General features: G+C 53.7%; 2 protein-coding genes across 2 annotated transcripts; both read left to right on the forward strand.

Annotated features, from left to right (window-relative positions):
• Nucleotides 1–2037: 2037 nt before the first annotated feature.
• MRGPRF (MAS related GPR family member F) lies at nt 2038–6870 on the forward strand (the record flags this gene model as incomplete). Its single annotated transcript, XM_079708054.1, has 2 exons — nt 2038–2085; nt 5086–6870. 2 exons carry the CDS (start codon nt 2038–2040, stop codon nt 6067–6069), a joined length of 1032 nt encoding a protein of 343 aa, XP_079564180.1. The 3' UTR covers nt 6070–6870.
• MRGPRD (MAS related GPR family member D) lies at nt 6592–22937 on the forward strand (the record flags this gene model as incomplete). Its single annotated transcript, XM_079707714.1, is given in 7 exon segments — nt 6592–6615; nt 8100–8297; nt 8634–8722; nt 21982–22258; nt 22314–22735; nt 22737–22818; nt 22821–22937. Coding segments are annotated over 7 exon segments (1209 nt in total).
• Between the last annotated feature and the right edge of the window lie 45 nt (nt 22938–22982).

Genomic DNA, 22982 nt, shown 5'->3' on the forward strand with positions numbered 1-22982 from the left:
TCTGCACGGAAGTGCAGTAGCTTTTCAGATGGCCCGTGGCGGGACAGCGAGGGCTCAGACACACAGGGACACCCACACCTCGAATCAACCACTACATGCCCAGCCCCAGTCGCACCTCATGCGCAGGCCCCAGCCAGCTGTCCTGGGGGCATGTGTGTCCTTGGAGGTCTAGCCTGGCAGAGGTGAACGGAAAAGGATCTCAGAGTCAGGACATTCCTGGGGGCCAAGCCTGGGGGCCAGACCTAGGGGTGACGTATGTCTGGAAGGGCGACCAAGAAGAGCGAGAACAGTGTAGGAGGAGGAGGGTGGCAGCGGGTGTACCCCAGGCCAGGAAGGGTGAGGGCCAGGCAGGCAGTTTGGGGGTTGCAGGCACCCGGAGAGCTTGGACAAGCCCCAGAGTGTGGAGAAGCATGAGGTCTGTCCGTGGCAATGGGGACAGTGGCCCAACTAGAGTCAAGACTGTCACGGGGGAGGGGTGGGAGGTACACAGTAATATGCACGTCTCCTAACCCCCCGCTGTCTGCAAACCCACACTGCACACGCCTCACAAGCTGGCTCACTTGTTCTGATGCATAACGGCCGCCCCCACCCCACCCCCGACGCGCAGCCACCTGGGGCCCCGGCGCAAGCCCCACGCCCTGCGGGGCTGCGACCCCGGCCCCACCCGCGGCCCCTCCGGCCGGTCCGGTGCCGCTGGCTCCGGGAGGCCGAGGGTTAAAGAGGGGCGGGCAGCTCGCGGGGACCGCGTTCCCGCGCAGCCAATGACCGGCGCCTGCCCGGCCCCGCCCTCCCGGCCCGGGGCTGAGGGGCGCGCGCGTGGCGGCCTAGGATGGAATTCCGGGGGAGTCCGGAGGAGGAGAGGCACGGCTGCCTGTGGCCAGGCTGTGCCCCCGCAAGGCTCCTCCTCCGCTGACAGCCTCAGTTTCCCGCCTGCACAGTGGGAGGGATGGGTGCTTGCGGGCGGGGGCCGAGGTCAGGTTGGGGGACCGGAGTCAATTCGAGTGCACCCGGGGCAGGCGGACCAATGAGCTCTGCCGGAGGAGGGCGGACAGGTCTCAGGCAGGGACGCCCCCTCCCCGGCCTGTCACTACTCCCAGGCCTCCAACCTGCAGTCCTGGCCGAGTCCAGCTGCCCCTGCTCCAACCTGGAGCCGGGGCCACCATAGCAGCCTCGAGGCTGGTGCCGCCTCCGGCCCTCCTGTCTCTGCAGCCGCTCTGGTCCTGCAGGTACACAAATCTGCAAAGCTGCAGCGTGTGCGGCAGTTATAGGGTGCGCTCTGGGCAGGTGACCTCACCTCCCTGCCCTCATCATAGGGGAGTGACTACCCCTGCCTCAGAGCTGGTACCCAGGACCAAACAGGAGGATGGGGTGTAAGCGAGTAGGCGCTCACCGACAGGGGGTTGATGGTGGTGACAGCGATGCTGATGCTGATGATCGGGGTGCCCTGCCTTCCAGGCACGTGTAGGGGAAAGACCAGACACCTTAATATGTTACAAACACAAGGCCCAGGCAAAAGCCGCCTCCTCCAGGAAGCCTCCTTGCCGGAAATGAACTTTCCTCCCCCACTCTCCTGTCTGGGACTGAACCCCTGTCCCACCCCTGGCTGGACACAAAGGTGGTGTCCAAGAAATGTGTGCAGGTAAATAAAATATATCTCCAGAAGCCGTCTGGTTCCAGAAATCTCAGAACAAGCGGGGAGGGAGAGGGGCTTCTTCCCCAGGAGGTGTCCCTAGGGTGTCAGCAGAGGCGGTGAATGAGGGCCCCGGAGAAGGAGGGAGTGGTGCACACAGACTCCACCTGCTCTGGACTCAGCAGGAAACCCGGTGCCTCCCACAAGGCCCTGCCTCTAAGGTGGCCAGGGGATGGCTCATCAGCCTGCCCTCCAAAGAGAGAGCCCTGGGGGCCTGGGGAGGGGTCTGCGAGGGAGGGGAGAACACTGCCGCCCTGATGTGACTCTTTCTGCCTGGCCAGGTGGGTTGTGCAGGCCGGCGAGCTGTGAGCAGAGCCATAAGGAATCTGGACTCACCAGGCCTGGGGATGGCTGGAAACTGCTCCTGGGAGGCCCATCCCACCAACAGGAACAAGGCAAGTGCCACCATCAGCTCCCGACAGAGGGGGCTCCCCGACCCGGGTCTGCAGGATGGTGTGGTGGGAGGAGGCAGACCCCGCCCAGCATCCCCTTCTCACACACACTGTGCCGCCCAGGCCCCATCCTCTAGCTCGGGACAGACAGGCGGGCAGCAGGGCCCCTCTGGGCTACGTGGCCTGGCCCTGGTTACCGGTCACCTCGGATCCCCAGGGTCTTCATCACCAGACGCCCTCGAATCCCATCCTGTGCAGACCTTGGCATCTGTTACCGACCTCCAGAGGCCTTGTCATCTCTTCCCTGGGGAGATGGGGCGGTCAGCTCTTTCCTATGGCCAGGCCCTGTCAGGAGGCCCTGCGAGGCTGGCTCCAAGGGGCCCCTGGTGTCACGTGCTCCGTGGGGCTCTGGGCCACCCTGCCAGCGTCGCCCAAGGCCAGGGTCCGTTAGTCCCAGTTTACCGCCTGCCTCCAGGCACTAGCCATGGCTGAGACTCTGACGACCCACCAGGCTGACCCACCCCTTCTGCCCTCCCACCCTCCTACCCCCTACTTCTCTGAGGCCTTTGAAAACTCTGGAATTCCCTCCTGAATCCCAGGAGAAACCCTCTCAAGTTGGAAGGACCCCTGAGTTTACCAAGTGCAACCTTTGAGGAAACCTGAGGCTCATGCCAGTGTAGTAGCTTGACTGCGGTGAGTCCGGAGGTCAGGGCAGAGCCAGGACCCCAGCCCCCGGCATTTCCCCACCATGCCTGCAGCCCTGATGGTGACCACTGCGAGATGGCAGCCACAGGAGACAGAGAAGGAACTGGCTTGGGGGTCCCCAGAAATCCCCGGAGAAAAGGCAGAGCCCAGGGAGGGCACCAGGCTCCAGAGCAGGCATTTTACAAGGTGCTCTGTGGCCGGGATGGCAGCCACTCGTCCAGTGACTCACCGGCCCTCCCGCTCTGACTCTGAGGGGAGGATTGCAGACTTCTTCCAGCCTGCGAGAGGCACTGAGGAATCTGACCTGTCAGATGCAGCCCCTGCCGCCCAGTTCCCTCCAGCGCTAGAGCTGGTCCTCCGTGGACTTGTTTAGACACTGGGTCTTGTAAATTTCTGGGTCTGCTCCCCAGCTGAGAAGAGGAAAGGCTGAGTAAAGAGCGAGCTAAGGGGTTTGAGAGTTGACAGACAGACAGACAGACAGATGTGGGGTCAATAAATATATTTAGAGGATGCCGGGCAGTGACCGGGATCCCCATGCCCTGACCTCCTGGGGTTTCCCCAAAGTTTGCCGGCACCCTCCAGTCCCTGCTTGCAGGGTCCCCTTGACCGGAGCCAGACCAGAGGTCCTTCCCTTTGTTATGGGGTGTCAGGCCCAGAGAGCACTCTTTCGGGACCCAGCTTTCTGCCGGAGCTGGGGCCCATCTGGAAAGTGGCAGAATAGTCCTGCCTCAAGAACCTTCTAGTTTGTTTTTCAGTTTTGTTTTGTGTTTTGGAAGGAGAGTCATGAGCACTGGGTACTGACACCCGGCCTTAGATTAGGAGGAGGCCTGGTTCAGGCTCTGTGAGAAAGAGCGCTGGGATGGATTAGTGATGTCTGCCAGGCTGTGGGCAGGGCAGTGACAGTGCTCTGGGCAGCCTCCGCCACCGGGGATGAGAAGTCAAAATCCACAGCCTGAGCACCGAATCCAGCTTGTAGATGTGTTATGTTTGGCCCACTCCGTGTTTTTTCAATGTGAACATTTAAAGATCAGGATAGTGTTTACATTACCATCTCGAGTTCTGGCTTCTCTGGGGAGAGGGAAAAGGAGGGTCAGCCACTCAGCCCGCTGGTCCCACTGGCGCCCACCGGCCGGAGCAGGGCACCGCTGACTTGCTCAGGACGGGTGCTCTCCGGTTTGCCACTGCCCCCCCCATTTGCCAGCTTCTTGCACAAGACTGACGTTCATGCATTAATATGCCCAGACCCTGCAGGCAAGACTGGCATTTAGCCAGACGGACTCACACAGCCAGACCAATTGTCAAAATACACAGCTCTATAAATAGCCACTGCCTCAAGTGTCTCGCCCTCTAGGGACCCCCTTGGGCCAGATCCAGAACCCTCATGATCCAGAAACCCAGAGTTTCACCTTGGCCCAGCAGGGAACCACCTCTGATTCCCCAGGTCTCTCTGATTCCACTATAGGTCAGGGTCCACTTTGGTTTTGTTTTGGTAACTTACAAGTGATTTTGTTTTTTAAAATAAATATTTTCATGTTTCAGTGTGAAAAATTGCAAGTTGTGTACATTTGCATACACCTTCACCGATTCATTCATTGTTAGCCTGTTGCTACATGTGATTTCTCTCTAGTATCTCTTTTTTTTAAATAAATCTTTATTATCTCTTGATAGATACTTTCTTTCCCAGAGCTATTTGAAAGTAAACTGCAGACACCAAACCCCTTTGCACCCAAACAGTTTGTATCTTCTAAGAACAAGGACACTCCCATACACAGCCACGGTACATTTTCCTATTCAGAAAGTGTAACATTGGTACAATGCATAGTCCACGTTCACATTTCCCCGTCATCCCCCTAATAGCCCCTCTAGTGATGGTAAGATCCACTCTACAATCCAGGCTTACAGCCCTGCATTAATTGGTCAGGTCTCTTTAGTTTCCTTCAATATGGAAAGCTTCCTCAGTTTTTCTTTATCTTGCACAACATGTACATTTTCTGGCCAGTGGACCACCAGGTACCTTTATGAGGGACCGTTTATTTTCACCATTTCTACTATCGCTCCCGTAGGCTGCCAGCTCCAGACTCTGGGGCACAGAGTGGCAGCACTATGTCAGATCAAGGGCGTCTTCTGCTCCAGTTGGAGCCCATTCATTGCTCCAGAGCCACGTCTGTAATCAGGACCAACACACCTGGGCTCAGGTGCAGGTTTGGGGGCGGAGCCCAGCACACCTGGATGCAGGTGCGGGTTTGGGGATGGAGCCCAGCCGGCATCACCGCGTGTCTCCCCTCCACGCCTGCGCAGATGTGTCCGGGAGTGAGCGAGGCCCCGGAGCTCTACGGCCGCGGCTTCCTGACCATCGAGCAGATCGCCATGCTGCCACCACCAGCCATCATGAACTACATCTTCCTGCTTCTCTGTCTGTGCGGCCTGGTGGGCAATGGGCTGGTCCTCTGGTTTTTCGGCTTCTCCATCAAGAGGAGCCCCTTCTCCACCTACTTTCTGCACTTGGCCAGCGCGGACGTCGGCTACCTCTTTAGCAAGGCCGTGTTCTCCATCCTGAACACGGGGGGCTTCCTGGGCTCGTTTGCCGACTACGTCCGCGCGGTGTCCCGGATCCTGGGGCTCTGCATGTTCGTCACCAGCGTGAGCCTCCTGCCAGCCATCAGCTCAGAGCGCTGCCTGTCGGTCATCTTTCCCTCTTGGTACTGGCGCCGTCGGCCCAGGCGCCTGTCGGCTGTGGTGTGCTCCCTGCTCTGGGCCCTGTCACTCCTGATCACCAGCATCCACAGCTACTTCTGCATGTTCCTGGGCCGCCAGGCGTCCGGGACGGGCTGCGGGCACGTGGACGCCTTCCTGGGCATCCTGCTGTTCCTGGTCTTCTGTCCGCTCATGGTGCTGCCCTGCCTGGCGCTCGTCCTGCACGTGGAATGCCGGGCCCGGCGGCGCCACCGCTCGGCCAAGCTCAACCACGTCATCCTGGCCATGGTCTCGGTTTTCCTCGTGTCCTCCATCTACTTAGGGATCGACTGGTTCCTCTTCTGGGTCTTCCAGATCCCGGCCCCCTTCCCCGAGTATGTCACCGACCTGTGTATCTGCATCAACAGCAGCGCCAAACCTGTCGTCTACTTCCTGGCCGGCAGGGACAAGTCACAGCGGCTGTGGGAGCCCCTCAGGGTGGTCTTCCAGCGGGCCCTGCGAGACGGGGCCGAGCCGGGGGAGGCAGGGGGCGGCACGCCCAACACGGTCACCATGGAGATGCAGTGCTCCTCGGGGAATGCCTCGTGAGAGGCCAGCTCCTGGAGGGGAGGCGGGGGCCAGCTGGAGTGGCCTCCAGAGACCCTTTGCAGGGGGACAGGAGTTGGACAGCAGCCCCGGGGCCCGAGTGCAAGGAGAAAAATCTGCTCCCCGCCCGCGTGCCACCCTCACCTGGGGCCGAGGCTCTGGGGGTGGCCGAGAGACAGAAGAGCCACTTCCAAACAGACCCCGTGGCCTCTCCAGGCTCCTCCCAGCTATCCTTCTTCCGTGACCCACTCTGCAGAAGTTGCCCCCGGGCGGTGGGCCAGGTGTGGGGCTCCTCCCCGCCCCAGGATGGCCAGGAAAGGAGAGGAGGGGGTCTTGCAGCCCATCCACCTCCTGCCCCATCAGCCAGCCCATCGCCCGTCGGGCCAGCAGCTTTGTCCTGCTGTTGGGACACCTGCTCTCTCCTTTCTGCTCTGTCAAGGCAAGGGTGCTACCTGGGAGACGCTTCTCCTTAACCCGTCTGGGAGCCCAGTCTCTCTGCACGTGACGTTCCCTTTGGTGGCCGACATGGGGGAGCCTCTGGCACGGCGAGTGCGTGGACGCAGGAAAAGCCGTCGGCTGGCTTGAGTGGCTCGCTCTCGTTTCTGACTCCATGCCAGCCGGCGTGTCTGAGCTGCCGTCCGCCTGGTCTGAGGGGCTCCGGAAGGCCGTCCTGGCAGTCTCTGGGCTATAGCCCCACCCCAAAGTGGGCACTGGCTCTACCTGGCCACCTCAGCCCACCTACAAGCACGGTGGCCCAGTTTGATGAAAAATAATCCATGTATATCAATAAACGTTTTCTATCTTGCAGCGAGGAAGGCTTCCTGCCCTCTGTCCTGTCTGTGATCTTGTTCCCGCAGTGAGGACCCCACTGGCATCGGAAGCCCAGATGGGCAGCCTTTCCATGCCGCCCCCCGTGCAGCCCGCTCTGTACCCCAGCTCCCGTGCCGCCTCTCCCAGCTGGCCAGTCTACACACCGGCGTGCTCCCTCTCCTGCTAGGGTGTCCACTCCTCTGCCAGAGGGAGCTTGGTCCCCATGCTAGCCTCTGTTGGCTAACCCCCGTGCACTTTAACCCACCCAGGGCCCCCCACCCTGCTCCCCCTGGGAACCTTAGTTTTCATCACACCTACTGGGTTCTAGGCTCTCTGCTGCCCATGAAGAACACAGTGTGCGGGCTTCCCTGGTGGCACAGTGGTTGAGAATCCGCCTGCCAATGCAGGGGACACGGGTTCGAGCCCCGGTCCGGGAAGATCCCACATGCCACGGAGCAACTAAGCCCGTGTGCCACAACTACTGAGCCTGTGCTCTAGAGCCCGCGAGCCACAACTACTGAGCCCGTGAGCCACAACTACTGAAGCCCGCGTGCCTAGAGCCCATGCTCCGCAACAAGAGAAGCCACCGCAATGGGAAGCCCGTGCACGGCAACAAAGAGCAGCCCCTGCTCGCCGCAACTAGAGAAAGCCCGCGCACAGCAACGAAGACCCAACACAGCCAAAACTAAATAAATAAAAAATGAATAAATAAGTTTAAATAATAATTTTTTAAAAAAAAGAACACAGTGTGTCCACACAGAGACCCCCAGGGTGGCTGCTGCATCCTCGGCGATATTGCACCCCCTGCCCCACCCAGAACTCTCTGTCCTAAGCTCTCTGAGGCAGGGCTGGCGTCCCTGAGCCTGGCACCTCCCGACCCCACAACAATAGGCTGAAGCCCCTCCCAGGAGACAGCCTCCACTGGAGCCGGGCCGGACGGCTCCCTGACCAACCCCTCGCCTTCAGCAGCCCCAGGAACAGGCCCATCTTGGGCTCCTGGTGTCCAGCCTGGGCCCCAGCCACTTTGGGAGAAGATCTGGGAAAACTGCTCACTGCATAGGCCTGGGGAGAGACCAGGGCAGGGGCATCCGGGGTCCAGGGCAGGAGCAGGGCGCCCCTCTTCTGTGGAGAGCCAGGAGATGGCAGGGCGGGCAGGGCGGCTGACGGAGGGAACTGCCCGTCCAGGAGGCAGTACCGCCTGGTGGCTGGCATTCTGCCTGCAGAGCCTGGTCGCCCTCTGCCCTGCCCTGGTGATCGCAGAGAAGGGCTGTAGCACCACCCTCGGGCCGGCTGACCCCCAAGTGCATTGCCCTGATGACCAGCCCCCGGCAGCCCAGCTCCCTTTTCTCACAGCCCCAGCTGCTACTCCAGCAAGGCCACCGCTCTGTGTGGTCCAGTGGCGAAGTTTCCAGGAGCTTCGGGTGACGAAGCCGGGGTGCCCACCCGCCCCTTTCCCAGCCCCTGGGGTACACCCTCCCCGGCCTCTCCTCCACACACCAGTCAGAGAATCCCTGGAAAGCAGAGTTGGAGGCCACCACAGCTGACGCTTCTGGGGACTCGAGAAACCAAGTGGGGTCCTGACGACACGTGTCAAGAGGTGGGGTCGGGAACACCGGCTGGAAAGCTCCCAGTGGCGCAGGCCTCCCTCCACACGGTGGAACGGCCTCTCAGGCCTGCAGGTGCCCCAGGGGGCCATCCAGGGCCTGGTTCCTCGGGGCGTAATGCATCCCAGCCCCTGGGGCTCCCCTCTTCCTCAGGAGCCCCGAGCCCCCCGTGAGGAGCTGCCCCCCACCCAGGAGCTTGACGGCGCCTTCCTCCCCCTGCCATGGCTCAGAACCCAGGCCCGGTAGGTGGGTGGGCAGCCCTCACCAACTAGCAGAGCCTGGAGGTCAGGACAGGGCTGGGCCTGTGTATGAATGTACACGTGCCCTTGGCAGACGCTAAGCCGAGAAGGGCGGGGGGCGAACTCTAGGAATGGGGCCTCTCTGGCCCCGGGACCTTTCTCGCTGCAGTCTTGCTAGGGAGTCAGGCCTCTTCTCCTTTCTGCCACTTCAGCCCCCGGGCAGCATCCAGGCACAACCTGCCCACGCCCTGACCACCTCGCTTCTGTGCTAGTGGTTCTGTGCTGCTGGTGGGGAAAAGGCCCAGATGCCCACAGGCAGAAGGCTCAGGCCCTAGACCAATTTCCTCCTCCCTCCTTTGGTATTTAATTACTGAAGGGGCCACGGAGCCCACTGCAGGGGTGGGGTGATGTGCCTCTGCTATCCCCACCCCGCTAAAACGGCATATCCGGGCCCCGCCGTGGTGACCAAAAGCCTCCTTCTTTCTGGGTGTCCCATAAAGGCAGGAAGTCAAGGGTCCCCAAACATCACAGATTTCCACCCTGAAACTGCCTGGGGCAAAGGGTCTGGCCATTCTCCTTTGACAACTGCTGGTCAACAGAGTCATAGAATCATGATTCGGGGAGTGAAGTCCCGTACCTACCAGGCAGCTTCTAGGTGGCTGGACAAAGAAAGAACACTTGTTCCCCCGCCCCCAACAGGATATGAGGGAGGGGAGAGCCACGGGCAGGACAGAGCTCTCCACCTTTTCATACTTCCTGTCACCGCTGTCTCTACAAACGTGAGCAAGTGGGGAAACACACTCTTAGGTACACACGGGATACACACGGTCAAACTTGGAAAGCCAGAGCAAGCCTCAGGGAGGCCGGGGACTGCCACCCATGAGCTGTGGGACCTCGGTCTGCGGTGGCTCAGTGTCCCCACACACTACGGTCAGGGCGCAGGGCGGCCCTTGAAGGAGGGACATTCTCGGGAACAGCCAATGCCAGTACTGCTGGTCAGGGCAATGACTGTCATTTCTTGAGGACCTACTATGTTCAGTGGGCCCTGGGCTGAGAGCTCCATGTGCGAATCTCATTTAATCTTCAGGACAGGGCTCTGCAGTACAGACTATCAGCAGCCGTGGTGGACACCAGTGTTTACAAATGGCGTTCCTCGTCCAAGGTCAGTCCCGCCAGGTGGACAGCCCTGGCTGGAGACCCAGTCATCATCAGGCACAGTGGTTTTCTTGTTTCCCTGGAAGCTCAGGCCTCTGACCTGCGTTTCCCATCAGCAAAGCACTGGGAGTTGGGGTTCTGGGGTGATGCATGAAGTAGATAGGGCAAGCCCATCGCCGCCCAAGGACGCCCTGGATCAGCCTTGTTAGATTACACAGTCAATAGAGACCAAAGGAGAGGACAGCCCGGTTTTAGGCTGTAGATGTCTGGAATGGATTGGGGGATGGGAATGGATGCGTGTTCAACAGACGGCACAGTGAACAGCCTGGAAGCTGATGCCTCTTCCGTCTCATCTTCCATCCTAATAAGAGGAAATGGAATGCCTCTCTGGCATCCGCCCAGCTTTCCTGAATATCCTGCCAGTATCGTTTTGAGATAACTTGGGGTTTATATTCTATGCCAGAATTTTGAAGCCCAAGATCTTTTCTGCACAGCTTGGTTCAGAACCCTCAGCCAAGAGGATTCCTCTGTCTAGGGAACCAAAGGCTTCCTTTAGAAAATGAGACAGAGGGGTGGGTCCATTTATGTCCAGACTCTCAATGCTTGGGAAGAAGCTCCAGCCCAAGGAATTGTGCCCTTAAGCAGGTTGGCTACAAGGCTGGGGAGCTCTGCAAATGTATTGCAGAATCTTCCAGAGCCAGGACAACTGAGAACATGAGTACAAAAATATTACATTCTCAGCCAGTGGGGGCTGGAGAGTAGCCAGTAGGGGTTTGGAGAAAACAACAGGACACAGTTCACAAAATTAAAACTCATGGAAAACTCTGCTTCAGTGAGTCAGAATGCCAGCACCAAGTTTCCTGGCAACTCAGGAGAAGGCTTCCCTAATCAGGCAGATTTTTTTTTTTAAGCTTTGTAATTGATTTAATGGCGGTCTAACTGATATACAATAAGATACATCCATTTAATATGTAGCTCAATGATCTTTGACACATGTGTACATGCTCATGTCATCACCGAATCAATACACAGAATGCTTCCAACCCCCAGAAAAGAACATTTCCATCACCTCCCCCAAAGTGTCCTAGGGCATCCAGCCCGTCATCCCGCCTCCGCCCCCACCCTGAGGCAACCACTCATCTCGGCTTTATGTCACTCTAAATTCTAGATTACAGAATAGTTTCATAAGCAGATTTTTTATCAGCCAGGACTTTTGGTGACAAGTCACAGAAACCCCAGTTTCATCTAGTTTTGGTGGAGGGGTGGGTGGTATAGGTGGAGTGTATGCGTGTGTTTGAGGGAATTCACGGACTCACATACCAGGAAAGTTCCAGCGAGCATAGACTACTCTTCATTGCGGTGTGTGGGCTTCTCATTGCAGTGGCTTCTCCTGCTGTGGAGCACAGGCTCTAGGCACATGGGCTTCAGTAGTTGTGGCACGTGGGCTCCGTAGTTGTGGTTTGAGGGCTCTAGAGCGCAGGCTCAGTAGTTGTGGCTCACAGGCTTAGTTGCTCCGTGGCATGTGGGATCTTCCTGGACCAGGGATGGAACCCGTGTACCTTGCATTGGCAGGCGGATTCTTAACCACTGCATCACCAGGGGAGTCCCCAGAAGTGATTTTCAATTCAGACATAGCTGGATCTGGGCCCCTAATGATGTTCCCTCAGTTACTTTTCTTTTTTCCGTTTCTCATCTCTGCTTTTATCTGCATTGCCTTTATTCTCAATGAATCAACTCAACAGCAGGTGACTAGCAGTTCCTAGTTTATATTCGACAAATTCAGCTATTCCAGCAGAAAGAGAGCATCCCTTTCCTGATAATTCTGGCAGAGGCCCATCACGCTCACTGGCCAGACCCCAGGCACCAGTCCTCTCCTGGAGCAGGGGGCAGACTGGGGAGGAAGGAGGATGCCCACCTCACCAAAACCCAACAGGCTTCTAGTGGGGAAGAGGTGAGCTCAAACAAAAAGCACGAAAAGGAGATGCTAGCAGGCAGAGTGGCAAATGTGGGCCACATTCCACCACCCACACACCCACTTCTTTCCATGTATTGATATGATTTTATAATGTTCCTACCCCAAATCTGTAGCTATATTATTCACAGCAGAAAATGCACTTCCCTCTCTCCCCGAGAAGAGAGACAATCCAAAGTCAGTTCTGGGGACTGATACCCCAGCACCAAGCCCAGAATCTGTGGGCCATTTGCATCTCTCTCCATCAGATCCAGAGGCACTTCCTCAAGGACTGGTACCCAATCCTAGTGATGGGTACCATCCCTCCAACCCAAATGATGATGGCCACTCTCAAGACACACAGTTCACAGTGGACAGGACAAAGGAAATAACTATGATTTTTTCTTTAATCCCATTTGGAAAAGGAGAGAACAGAAACAGCACACAATGGTAGTGGTCCATAGCATATTCTATGCTGAACAGGAAGTAGTAAGGACTGGCAACGAGGGAGGTTCTTGATTGGCCAATAAGCATGGTCGCCAGAATCCAAGATGGCCCCCAACAATCCACCTCCTGTATCCACAGACTCGTGTAGTCCCAGCTCCATGAGTGTGGGCTGGACCAGGTAACTTGCTTCTAATCAACAGAATGGAGCAAAGATGATTAGGCTACGTGAGACTGTGACTCCCATCTTGTGAACAGACGCTCCCCCGAGCTGGCTTTGAGGAAGCAAGCTGCTGTGTTGCAAGCTGCCATACTGGGGAGACCCCGGCAGCAAGGAGCTGAGGGCAGCTTCTGACCAACAGCCAGCAACACACTGAGGCCTTCAGTCCAACAGTCCGCAAGGAGCTTCATCCCGCCAACGCCTGTGGAAGCTTGGAAGCAGGTAAGACACCTCCAGAGACCACTTCCTGATGGTCCCACAGGACGAGGCGTTGCTGCCAGATTTGGGCAATGCTGCCCTCTGGACGCCTTCATGGTGCTTGGTTTCTTTGCTTTCGGTCAGTTCCATGAGCTGGTAACCAAGACCAGATTCCTTGCTGAGTCACTCTCCTTGAATCTAAATTCAGGTCCATGGTATTCTAGCCCTTGGGAGCAGTTCTGGAGGGCTCAGCCATCCCTCTGGCCTCAGCTGAATGGCCTCTGTGAGACCTCAGAGCCATGAAAACAATCGCCCTGGGAGTAGGCAGCAGAGCTGATCTGCCTCCCGGGCAGAAAGTGGGGCTTCCTCATGGTCATCCCACCAGGACACTCAGGTCACCTCAGGAAACTGCCTAAGTCTCCAGCTAACAGATGGCAGAACTCGGACTTGAAACAAGGTCCTGAAGGCCAGGCCCGGTGCTCCCTCCCCCTCAGCCTTCCCCAGGCAGAGCACTGGGAGAGAACATCAGCCAGAGCACCTCCACGTGGATGTAACCCACAAGGGCCCCCATTCCCTCCAGAGCCCCACCCTACCCCCCACCGATGGGGCCCGCTGATGCTCTGAGGTCGCCTCGGCCATCCCAGTCGGCCTTCAGGAGGGGGGGCATTTCAGGGATGGCGTAGGAGAGGGGTGACCCTCCCATGACTCCTCATGGGTGCCCAGTCTCATGCTCCATTCCCCTGCAATCCAGCCATCCCCCAGGTGGGGAGCTGGGGAGGCCACGCCTGGCCGGGCCCATTAGCCCCCAGCTGGCTCTTCTGCAGGCCTCCCAGGGGGTGAGGCCCGTGCCATTCGTGCATTTATACCTCAAGCTCCCCTTTCCGCTTCTCAGAGGGAGCCGGGGGAAGGTTCTCTGGGGGCCCCAGGGACCGGGCGCCTCTGAGGCCAGGGTGGGGGGCAGCAGAAGACAGTTCAGAGCATCCCTGCTGAGCCAGGACGGGGGCAGGAGAGACTTGGGGCCTTGGGGCAAAGGGGTGCTGCCGAGACTCCAAGCACCAGAGCGAGGAGGGGGCTGCCACCTTCCCTGAAGGACTGAGCGTCACGTCGGGGAACAGGGGAACAGCCCCTGGTTTCTACTCTCTGGGTGGAAGCAGGAGGCCACGCCAGTGACAGGTGATCCGCTGCTAGCCCCAGGTAAGCGTGCAGCCCTGCCAAGTGCAGCTGGATGACGTGGGCAAGTGTTTCAGCTTCTCCAAGACCTCATCTCCTAAATAAAACGAACTAGTGAAGACTACCTTTAGAGTATTTAAAGGGGTGACGAGTTCTTATCACCCTCTGGGGTGCCTGCCACTTGGAGAGCCTCCAGCAATGGTGATAGCAGAGCCAGGACAAAGGTGAGACAAGCAGGTATCATGGGGAAGACAATTTAAGGAGAAGACATACAATTCGTTTTTGAAGAATCAGCTTATGAAACAACCAGGTGATTTATTCTCATTTATGTAAAAAAATGTATATGTAAATGCACAGAAAAAAACCTTCAAGTATATAATCACACAGTAAATGGTGATACCCAGGGTGAAGGCAGGGCAAAACCTTCTTTCTTCTTTACCATTTGAATCTTTCAAAATAAGAATGTTGGGGCTTCCCTGGTGGCACAGTGGTTGAGAGTCTGCCTGCCGATGCAGAGGACGCGGGTTCGTACCCCAGTCCGGGAGGATCCCACATGCTGCAGAGCGGCTGGGCCCATGAGCCCAGCCAAAAAGGCTGTTTGGGTATCTAATCTATGTAAATTTTTTTATAGGCTTAAAGTACAAGAAGAAATGGACAGCAGCATAATAGTAGTGGGAAATAACACATTTCCGTAAGTCTTTCGTGGAATAGATAAAAATTCACACAAGGCTTTCGAGGACAGGAAGATTAAAGCTAACTCGTAGATTCTGTATTTTAAACCATCACCTATCGACAAGCCGTGAGTGAGCATTTACTCCTGCAGGGATTGTGCTGGGGACCAGAGGCCGTGGAGAGGGATCAAGTCAGACTCAGGCCGGCCTGGGGGGCAGGCACGCCAGCTGAACTAGTGTGTAAGGGAAGGAGGGTGAGGATGGCTGGGGAGCACACAGCATAGCACTGAGTCTAGGGGCCACTCCACATTTATTGAGTACCCACTGTGTGCCGGGACCTGAGTCAGGGGTAACCAAGACACAAACTCCCCCCGCTGTACAGGGGACCTCACTGTGGTGAAGCCAAGCATTAACAACCACCTGGTCCATTTTCATGCTGTGTACATGTTGTTTACTCTTATTTGGACGTATTCACCATTCATTATTTCCTTTCATTGGTGCATTAGTCTGCTCAGCTGCTGTAACAAAATACCTCAAACAGAGGGCATAAAAAAAACAGACATTTATTTTCTAACAGTTGTGGAGGCTGGAAGCCTGAGATCAAGATGCCAGACAATTCCGTGCCAAGTGATGGCTCTCTTCTTGGCTTGCAGACTGCCGCCTTCTCACTGTCTTCACATGGCAGAGGGATGGGGGACAGGGAGGTGGGGAGAGAGAGAGAGAGAGAGAGAGAGAGAGTGCTCTGGCATCTCTTCTTAAAAGGACACCACTCTTACTGGATTAGGGTCCCACCCTTATGACCTCATTTAATCTTAATTATCTCCCTAAAGGCCCAGCTCCAAATACAGTCACGTTGGGGATTAGGGTTTCAACAGATGAATCTGGGGGCGCGACACCATTCAGCCCTCTTTTTTTCCCCTCAGTCCCAATATTTGATCTCCCTTCTATTTTCTCTGAAAGAGAAGATACCTAAAAAAGAGCAGCCGCATCTTCCCACCTCGTGTCCTGCACCCATGACTGGACTCTCCGCTTCCCTCTGGGCTGACACCCCAGCTCCTAGCCGGGCCAATCCCTGGGCCGTACCCGGTCCTATGGGTTCCCACCTCCCGCAGGACCCCTTCCTGCAGCTTTCGTGATCATCAGCTTTCCCCCTCTCTGCTGAATCACACCCATCTGCATGCAAACAGGCAATAATATCCTTCTTTTAAAATAGGTAAAACCAGGGACTTCCCTGGCAGTCCAGCGGTTAAGACTCTGCACTTCCACCGCAGGGGCATGGGTTCAATCCCTGGTCAGGGAACTAAGATCCCGCATGCTGTGCGGCACAGCCAAAATAATAATAATGAAATAAAGTGAATAAAACCTCTGCCTGCAAATCTCATTTCTCTGCCCTCCACACCCACCTACCCATTATGACAAATCCCTTCAGAAAGCCACCCGCACTCCCTGACTCCACAGCTGGCCCCTCAGTGCATTTGGGGGGTCTCTGCTGCTGATTGCCGCCCCCTTGGAGGGGTCTTCTGGAACCACCAGCCCCTCCCACCCCTGCCCAGTCTACCTCTTCCTCCTGCTCTGTTATCTGTGAGAGTCCGGTGAACACTCCTGCATAACCGCTTCTGTGACAGTTACCGTATCGGAAGCTGTGTTCTTTTTTTTTTTTTTTTTTTTTTTTTGCGGTACGCGGGCCTCTCACTGTTGTGGCTTCTCCCGTTGCGGAGCACAGGCACCAGACGCGCAGGCTCAACGGCCATGGCTCACGGGCCCAGCCGCTCCACGGCACATGGGATCTTCCCGGACCGGGGCACGAACCCGCGTCCCCTGCATCAGCGGGTGGACTCTCAACCACTGCGCCACCAGGGGAGCCCGGAAGCTATGTTCTTCTTGCTGACCGACCACTTCCTCTCAGAACCTCAACTCCAGGAGAGAAGCAAGTGTCTGTCTTCTTGTCACTAGCACCCCCAGGACCTGGAGTAGCTTTGGCCCCATCTGCCCTCAGTCAGCGTTTGCAGGGTGGATACCTAACGAATGCTAGGAAGAAGCAGGCAGGGGCAGGTGGGGTGGGAGGTGTCGGCCCGTGTGGATGTCCCCCCTCCCCACTCAGCAGGGGCGGGACCCTGTCCTCCCCTCCTGGGAGAGCGGCCCAACCCAGCTCACTTTGTGCGCCTTGAGTGGATGTGTGTTCACGGAGCCCTGTGGGCAGCAACCCAGCAGCAGTGGCCTAGGATGGTGGAGGAGGGGTCCCGCTGGCTGGAGAGGGGCCAGGGGAGTGCCCGTCTGAGCCCCGGGAGTTGCCTCATTTGATCCTTCAGGGCACCCCCTTCAACTGGCCTCTCCCAGCTGCCCTCGGACCTCAGTTCCTTCCAGCCCCACCCAGCCTCCGAATCCCCACCTTGTTAGTTACCCCCCCTCCCCGGTCCATCTCCGCACCCGGCGGTCGGTGTAACTGTCTAACTGTGTATTCCCCACCTCCTGCCAACTGTGAGTTCTGTGAGGATGGGCTCTGTCCATCAGAGTCATTGTTGTACATGTGTTCTGTGTTCGTGTGTACACGTATATACATGTATGGGCATGTTGTGTGTGTACGCACATGTACTATGTGTGTATGTGTATATGTGCTATGTTTATATATGTATTTGTATGTTGTCTGTATGTATATGTGCTATTATATGTGTATGTATATATGTATATGTGCCTAAATATATGTGCTATTGTATATGTAGTATGTTTATATTGATATATATATGACACGTGCTGTGTGTGCTATATGTAGGTATATGTGTGTGCACGTATATGTATATATGCTATTGTGTATGTATATGTGTTCTCTCTCTATAGAACTATGCAACTAGCACATAGTATAAATTTGTTCAATATTATTTAAACTTGTGTTGAACCTAAAGGAAAGACTTCTGACTGCAGCCACAAGGCACCTTTGGAGGTTGGTATCTGTGTGACATGGTACCATGCTTCCACTGTGGCTACAAAGAAACGTGGGAGAAAACAATCTCCTCTCACCCACCCAAATAGAATACAGAGCTGAAAGATGAAAGATGGGAAGGGAAATCTCCAGGTGCCCCAGGAAACGTGCAACTAGAGCTGGTGCCAATGGCCCAAGGTACATCAGACAGGTAGAGGCTCCAGGGGGCAGGGGCTAGGTGGGGCTGGGGCGAGGAAGGGGAGAGGGGCTGAGAGGTAGCCTTGGGGCAAAATAAGGAGAGAGAGCTTGATCAGGGGGAACTCCATGAGGCCAGAACCTGGGAGGACCCCGCTGCTTAAAGAAAGCAATGTTCATCCCAATGTCTTTAGGACCTTCTCCCTGCCTTAGGGAGAAGGAGAAGGGAAGGGGGCTGGGGGGGAGGGTGAGTGGAGTTGGACACCAATTCGAGTAACCAAAGCCCCAAATTTGTACCATTCACAGGTGTAGAATCTGAATTTACACCAAATCTCCAAGCCAAGAAATTCAGGGACTTCCCAGGTGGCGCAGTGGTTAAGAACCTGCCTGCCAATGCAGGGGACACGGGTTCGAGTCCTGGTCCAAGAAGATCCCACATGCCGCGGAGCAGCTAAGCCCGTGCACCACAACTACTGAAGCCCTGCGCTCTAGAGCCTGCGAACCACAACTACTGAAGCCCGCACGCCTAGAGCCTGTGTTCTGCAACAAGAGAAACCACTGCAATGAGAAGCCCACGCACCTCAACCAAGAGTACCCCCACTCGCCACAACTAGAGAAAACCCACATGCAGCAATGAAGACCCAATGCAGCCAAAAATTTTAAAAATTAAAAATTAAAAAGAAATTCAACAAAATCCAAGTCTTGGACCAGTGAAATCCTTTGAAATCCCAAAAGAAGTCAATGCCAAATGTATGAGTAGCAAAACTTTGGCAACCTAGTGGGTCTCGCATAAGAAGAAGTAATGTTATTCCTGTAGAAGACAGTCTCTGTATTTGCAAAGCACATGGGGAATGAACAGGGAGATTAGGAAACATTAATTAAAAATTGATATCAGATCAAATAAACTTTAAGGCTAAAAAAGTATTAAAGATGAGGAAGGTCACTACATAAAAGGTACAATTCACCAGGATCATATAATATTCTTGGATTTGTACACACTTAACAAAGTTTCAAAATAGGTGAAGGAAAGAGAAAAATGACAAAACTACAATCATAACGGGTTAATATCTGTAGAAGACAAAAAATTAATCAGGATACAGATCATTTAAACAATGCAATTTTAAAAGCTTCATCAAATAAGGTAATAAAGTAAACAGAGGGACTTCCCTGGTGGTCCAGTGGTTGGGACTTGGCCTTCCAACGCAGGGGATGTGGATTCGATCCCTGGTCAGGGAGCTAAGATCCCACATGCCTCATGGCCAAAAAACCAAATTCAATAAAGACTTTAAAAAAATAAATAAATAAATGTACAGAAATTGGCCATCTCTTATGCTACCAAGTGAGTCTCATAAATACCAAAAAATTGACCACATTATCTGACCACAACAGAATATTAGAAACCAATAACGAGAAGACAGCCAAAGCATGTATTGTAAAATGTATTTCTAAATAATTTATGGAAATTTAAATTTTAAATTTTAAATGTTTTAAATGGTTTTAACTTGTAAAAGATTTAGATATCAACAACAATGAAGACACTACATATCAAAACTCATGAAACATCTAAGGAAATACCTAGTAGCATATTGATAGCCCTAAATCCCTATTAGAAAAAGAACATTTGAAAATTAATTACCAGAGAATTCAACACAAGAAGCTGCAAAAAGAATCACAAGGTAAATCCAAAGAAAGCAGAAGAAATAAAAGCATAAACTGAGAAAATGGGAAGCAAAGAAACAACAGAGTTGATTTTTTTAAATAATAGTTCTTGAAAACAAACCTCTGGCAAACTGATAAAGAAAAAAAAAGAGCAAAGGCACAAATTTAAAATGGCAAATAGAATTGAGGTTTTAAAAATTGTAAAAGAATACCATGTAAAGTATTATACCAATAAACGTGGAACCAGAAAGCATGAGCAATTTTCTAGAAAAATAACTTTACTTACTTTAACTCAAGAAGAGAATGAAAATCTAAACAAACCTAAAATATTAAATAAATTGGAGTTTGGGTTTTTTTTTTCCAAAGCCATGCGTATCCACTAACACTCGCATAAAAATTACCAGACCAGATGGTTTTACCTTCTGCCAAGTGTTCAAAGAAAGATAATCCTTACATGATACAAATTGTTTTAAAGAGTAGAGAAAAAGGACTCTCTCTCCAAGTCATTTTATGAAGCAATATAACCTTACAGCTTTGAAATAAAAAACAGACAAAGATAGCACCAGAAGGGAAAATTATGGGCCAATTTCACTTATGAACACAGATGAAATTTTTCTAAATAAAATCAGAGCAACAGGAGGTAAAAAAAAAAAACACAAAAAAAAACAGAGCAAAGTAGAAATGGTTTATCTTAGAAATATAAGGATGAATGAACACCAGAAAATGTATCAATATATATTCACCACATAAATAGACTAAGGGAGAAAAAAGAGAAAATTATTAAGTAGACACCACAGGAAAAAATCATGATAAATTTCATCATTCATTTATAACAAAAAACTCTTAAAAAATTAAGAGGGAAACTTTCTCACCTTGATAAAAGATACTACCAAAAACTTAGAGCAAATACCATATCTAATGCAGAAACATTAGACACATTTTTTTTAAGATTAGCAGGGAGATAAATGTGCCTGATTCCAGTCATTGTTCAGCATAATGCTAGGTGTTCTGGGCTATGCTATAAGACATGAAAAAGAAATTAGAGGTATGAGGACAGTTACATAGAAAATCAAAATACTCAACATACAAAGTGATAGAAATGATAACCTAAATGAGGTCATTTGCCTGATTAATAAAAACTACAAAAATCATCAGTGTGTCTCTACACCATCAATAATCAACAGGAAGATATCCTGTAGCCATAATGGAGTAACTGGTACTAGACTAGCCCTCCCACTGTGAACAACCAAAAAACTAAAGAAAACATAAGAAACAACTGTTTTCAGATACTGGACTAGAGGCATCCCAGGACTACAATCTCTGAGGCAAGAGAAATATGAGGTGAGCTCTAGTATCACCCCAGCTTTCTGCCTGGAGCTACTCTCTGGACAGTGGTATAGGAAGTGGGGAAAGCCAGGCAGAGCATGGTGGTCTCCCTGAGTTAAAGATAGAGAAGTCAGACTTTGGGGAGATTGAAGTGGCTGGAATTTGTGAGATGGAGTACCAGAGAGAAGGGAGCCAGCTACTTAGAGAAAGAACTGCAAAAATCTGCAGAGGGTCCCCTTGAGTCTTTGGTGGAAAAGTAGGCTGGGCGTAAAAGGATGAAACTCCATGAAACTGGCAAAGAAAAACTACCTAGTAGCTGTCAGTTAAAAACTCCTGGGGGGCTCACACAAAGCCACATATACTTTATTTTTTCTTTAATATTTATTTATTTGGCTGCACGTAGTTTTAGTTGTGGCACACCGGATCTTTGTTGCAGCATGCGGGATCCTTTTTTTTTTAGTTGCGGCATGCAAACTCTTAGTTGCGGCATGTGATATCTAATTCCCTGACCAGGGATTGAACTTGGGTCCCCTGCATTTGGAGCACAGAGTCTTAGCCACTGGACCACCAGGGAAGTGCCCTGCCACATATACTTTAAAAACAACAACAGTGTGTTAATGTTGTAGGGACAGACAAACCAATGACACAGAATGGAGACTTCAAAAACAGTCCCATGTATAAATGAGAATATCCTAAAAACATACTGTGGAGTGAAAACAACAACAACAACAAAAATAGCACAAATTCTAAATCACAACATTTATGTAAATTAAAAATACTTTATGGGCAACCACCTGTTTTGAAAGATAATTAGATGTCTAAGGACGTATGTTAAACAGGTTAGAACAAATGTGGGGAGGGAGGGGAGAAAGGATGGAATGAAGAGGGAAACTGAAATGAATAAATGATTTTATTTGAGTTTCAATGGCCTGATGATCCTGGTGCGCCATAAAGTCAGGGTATAACTAAACTGTTCTTTGCACCTGAGGTCCAGTTTAAAAAAATTAATTCACAGAATTTGAAGATTTGGGGAGAAAAAAGTGATACTATCATTAGATATAGAAAAGCCTTTGATAAAAGTCAGTATGTCTTCATGATGAAAAAAATAATTAAACTCAAAATAGAAGAGAACCTCTTAGCTTGACAAAGGGCATCTGTAACAACTTTGCATCTGCAACGGTGGACCTGCTGGCAGATCCAGGTAGGGTGGGAGCCATGGGGAACGGGCCATGGTCTGTTGCAAAAAGAACCCAGTGTGAGAGCCCTGAAAGAGGAAAATTGGGGTGGGGGGCTCCCAGGAGTCCCCCGGGGTCCAAGCGACACAGAATCTCATGCTGGTCTATCTCCCTTCTGTAGGATGAACAAGACCCTGAACAGCAGCCAGACCCCGGCAGCAAACTGGAGCAGCCCCGGGGTGCACGTGCTGGGCACAGCCCACTGGGTGCTGGGTGCCCTGGTCATGTTCACCTGCGTGGGCAGCATCATGGGCAATGGCCTGGTGGTCTGGCTGCTGGGCTTCCATGGGCAGAGGGGTCCCTACAAAGTCTGCATCCTCCACCTGGCCGTGGCCGACCTCCTCATCCTCCTCTGCATGGTCTCCACGCCCAGCCTAGAAAGCATCCCACTGGGCCGCGTGGGCCACGTGGCCGACCCACGAGGTGGTGAGGAGGGGGAAGCACTTCGCCTAGGTGGCAGGCCTGAGCCTGCTGACGGCCATCAGCGTGCAGCGCTGCCTCTCTGTCCTCCTCCCCGTCTGGTACAAGTGTCACTGGCCCCGGCACCTGCCGGACACGGTGTGCGTCCTGCTCTGGCCGCCGTCCCTCCTGCTGAGCACACTGGTCTCGCTCTGCAGCAGGCTCTGGCACCGGGACGAACGGCGGTGCTTCACAGTGGACTTGACTGTCAGCATCCTCATCACGGGGGTCGTCACGCCTGCGATGGCCACGTCCAGCCTCACCCTCCGCACGCAGGTGCAGAGAAGCTCCCAGTGGCGCCGGCCCACGCGGCTGTCCGTGGCCATCCTGGCCTCCGTCCTCGTGTTCGTCTGCATCCTGCCCCTCGGCATCTCCGGGTTCCTCCTCTACCGGCTGGACCTGCCCCAGCAGATGAAGACTGTCCAGCCGCTTCGCCCACCTCTCCTCGGCCGTGAGCAGTAGCGCCAAACCCGTGATCTACTTCCTGGTGGGCAGTCGGGGCGGCCGAGCCTGCGGGAGCCCCTGGGGGCCGTGCTGTGCAGGGCGCTGCGGAAGGAGCCTGAGCTGGAAGAGGGGCAGACGCTCTCCACTGGCACCAAAGATAAGGCAGGGGTCTGAGAGCACCGCGCCCTGGACGCCGCCTGCCTGGCTGGCCGGCTGTTG

This window comes from Hyperoodon ampullatus (genome assembly GCF_949752795.1).
Source record: "Hyperoodon ampullatus genome assembly, chromosome: 7".
Taxonomy (NCBI): Eukaryota; Metazoa; Chordata; class Mammalia; order Artiodactyla; family Ziphiidae; genus Hyperoodon; species Hyperoodon ampullatus.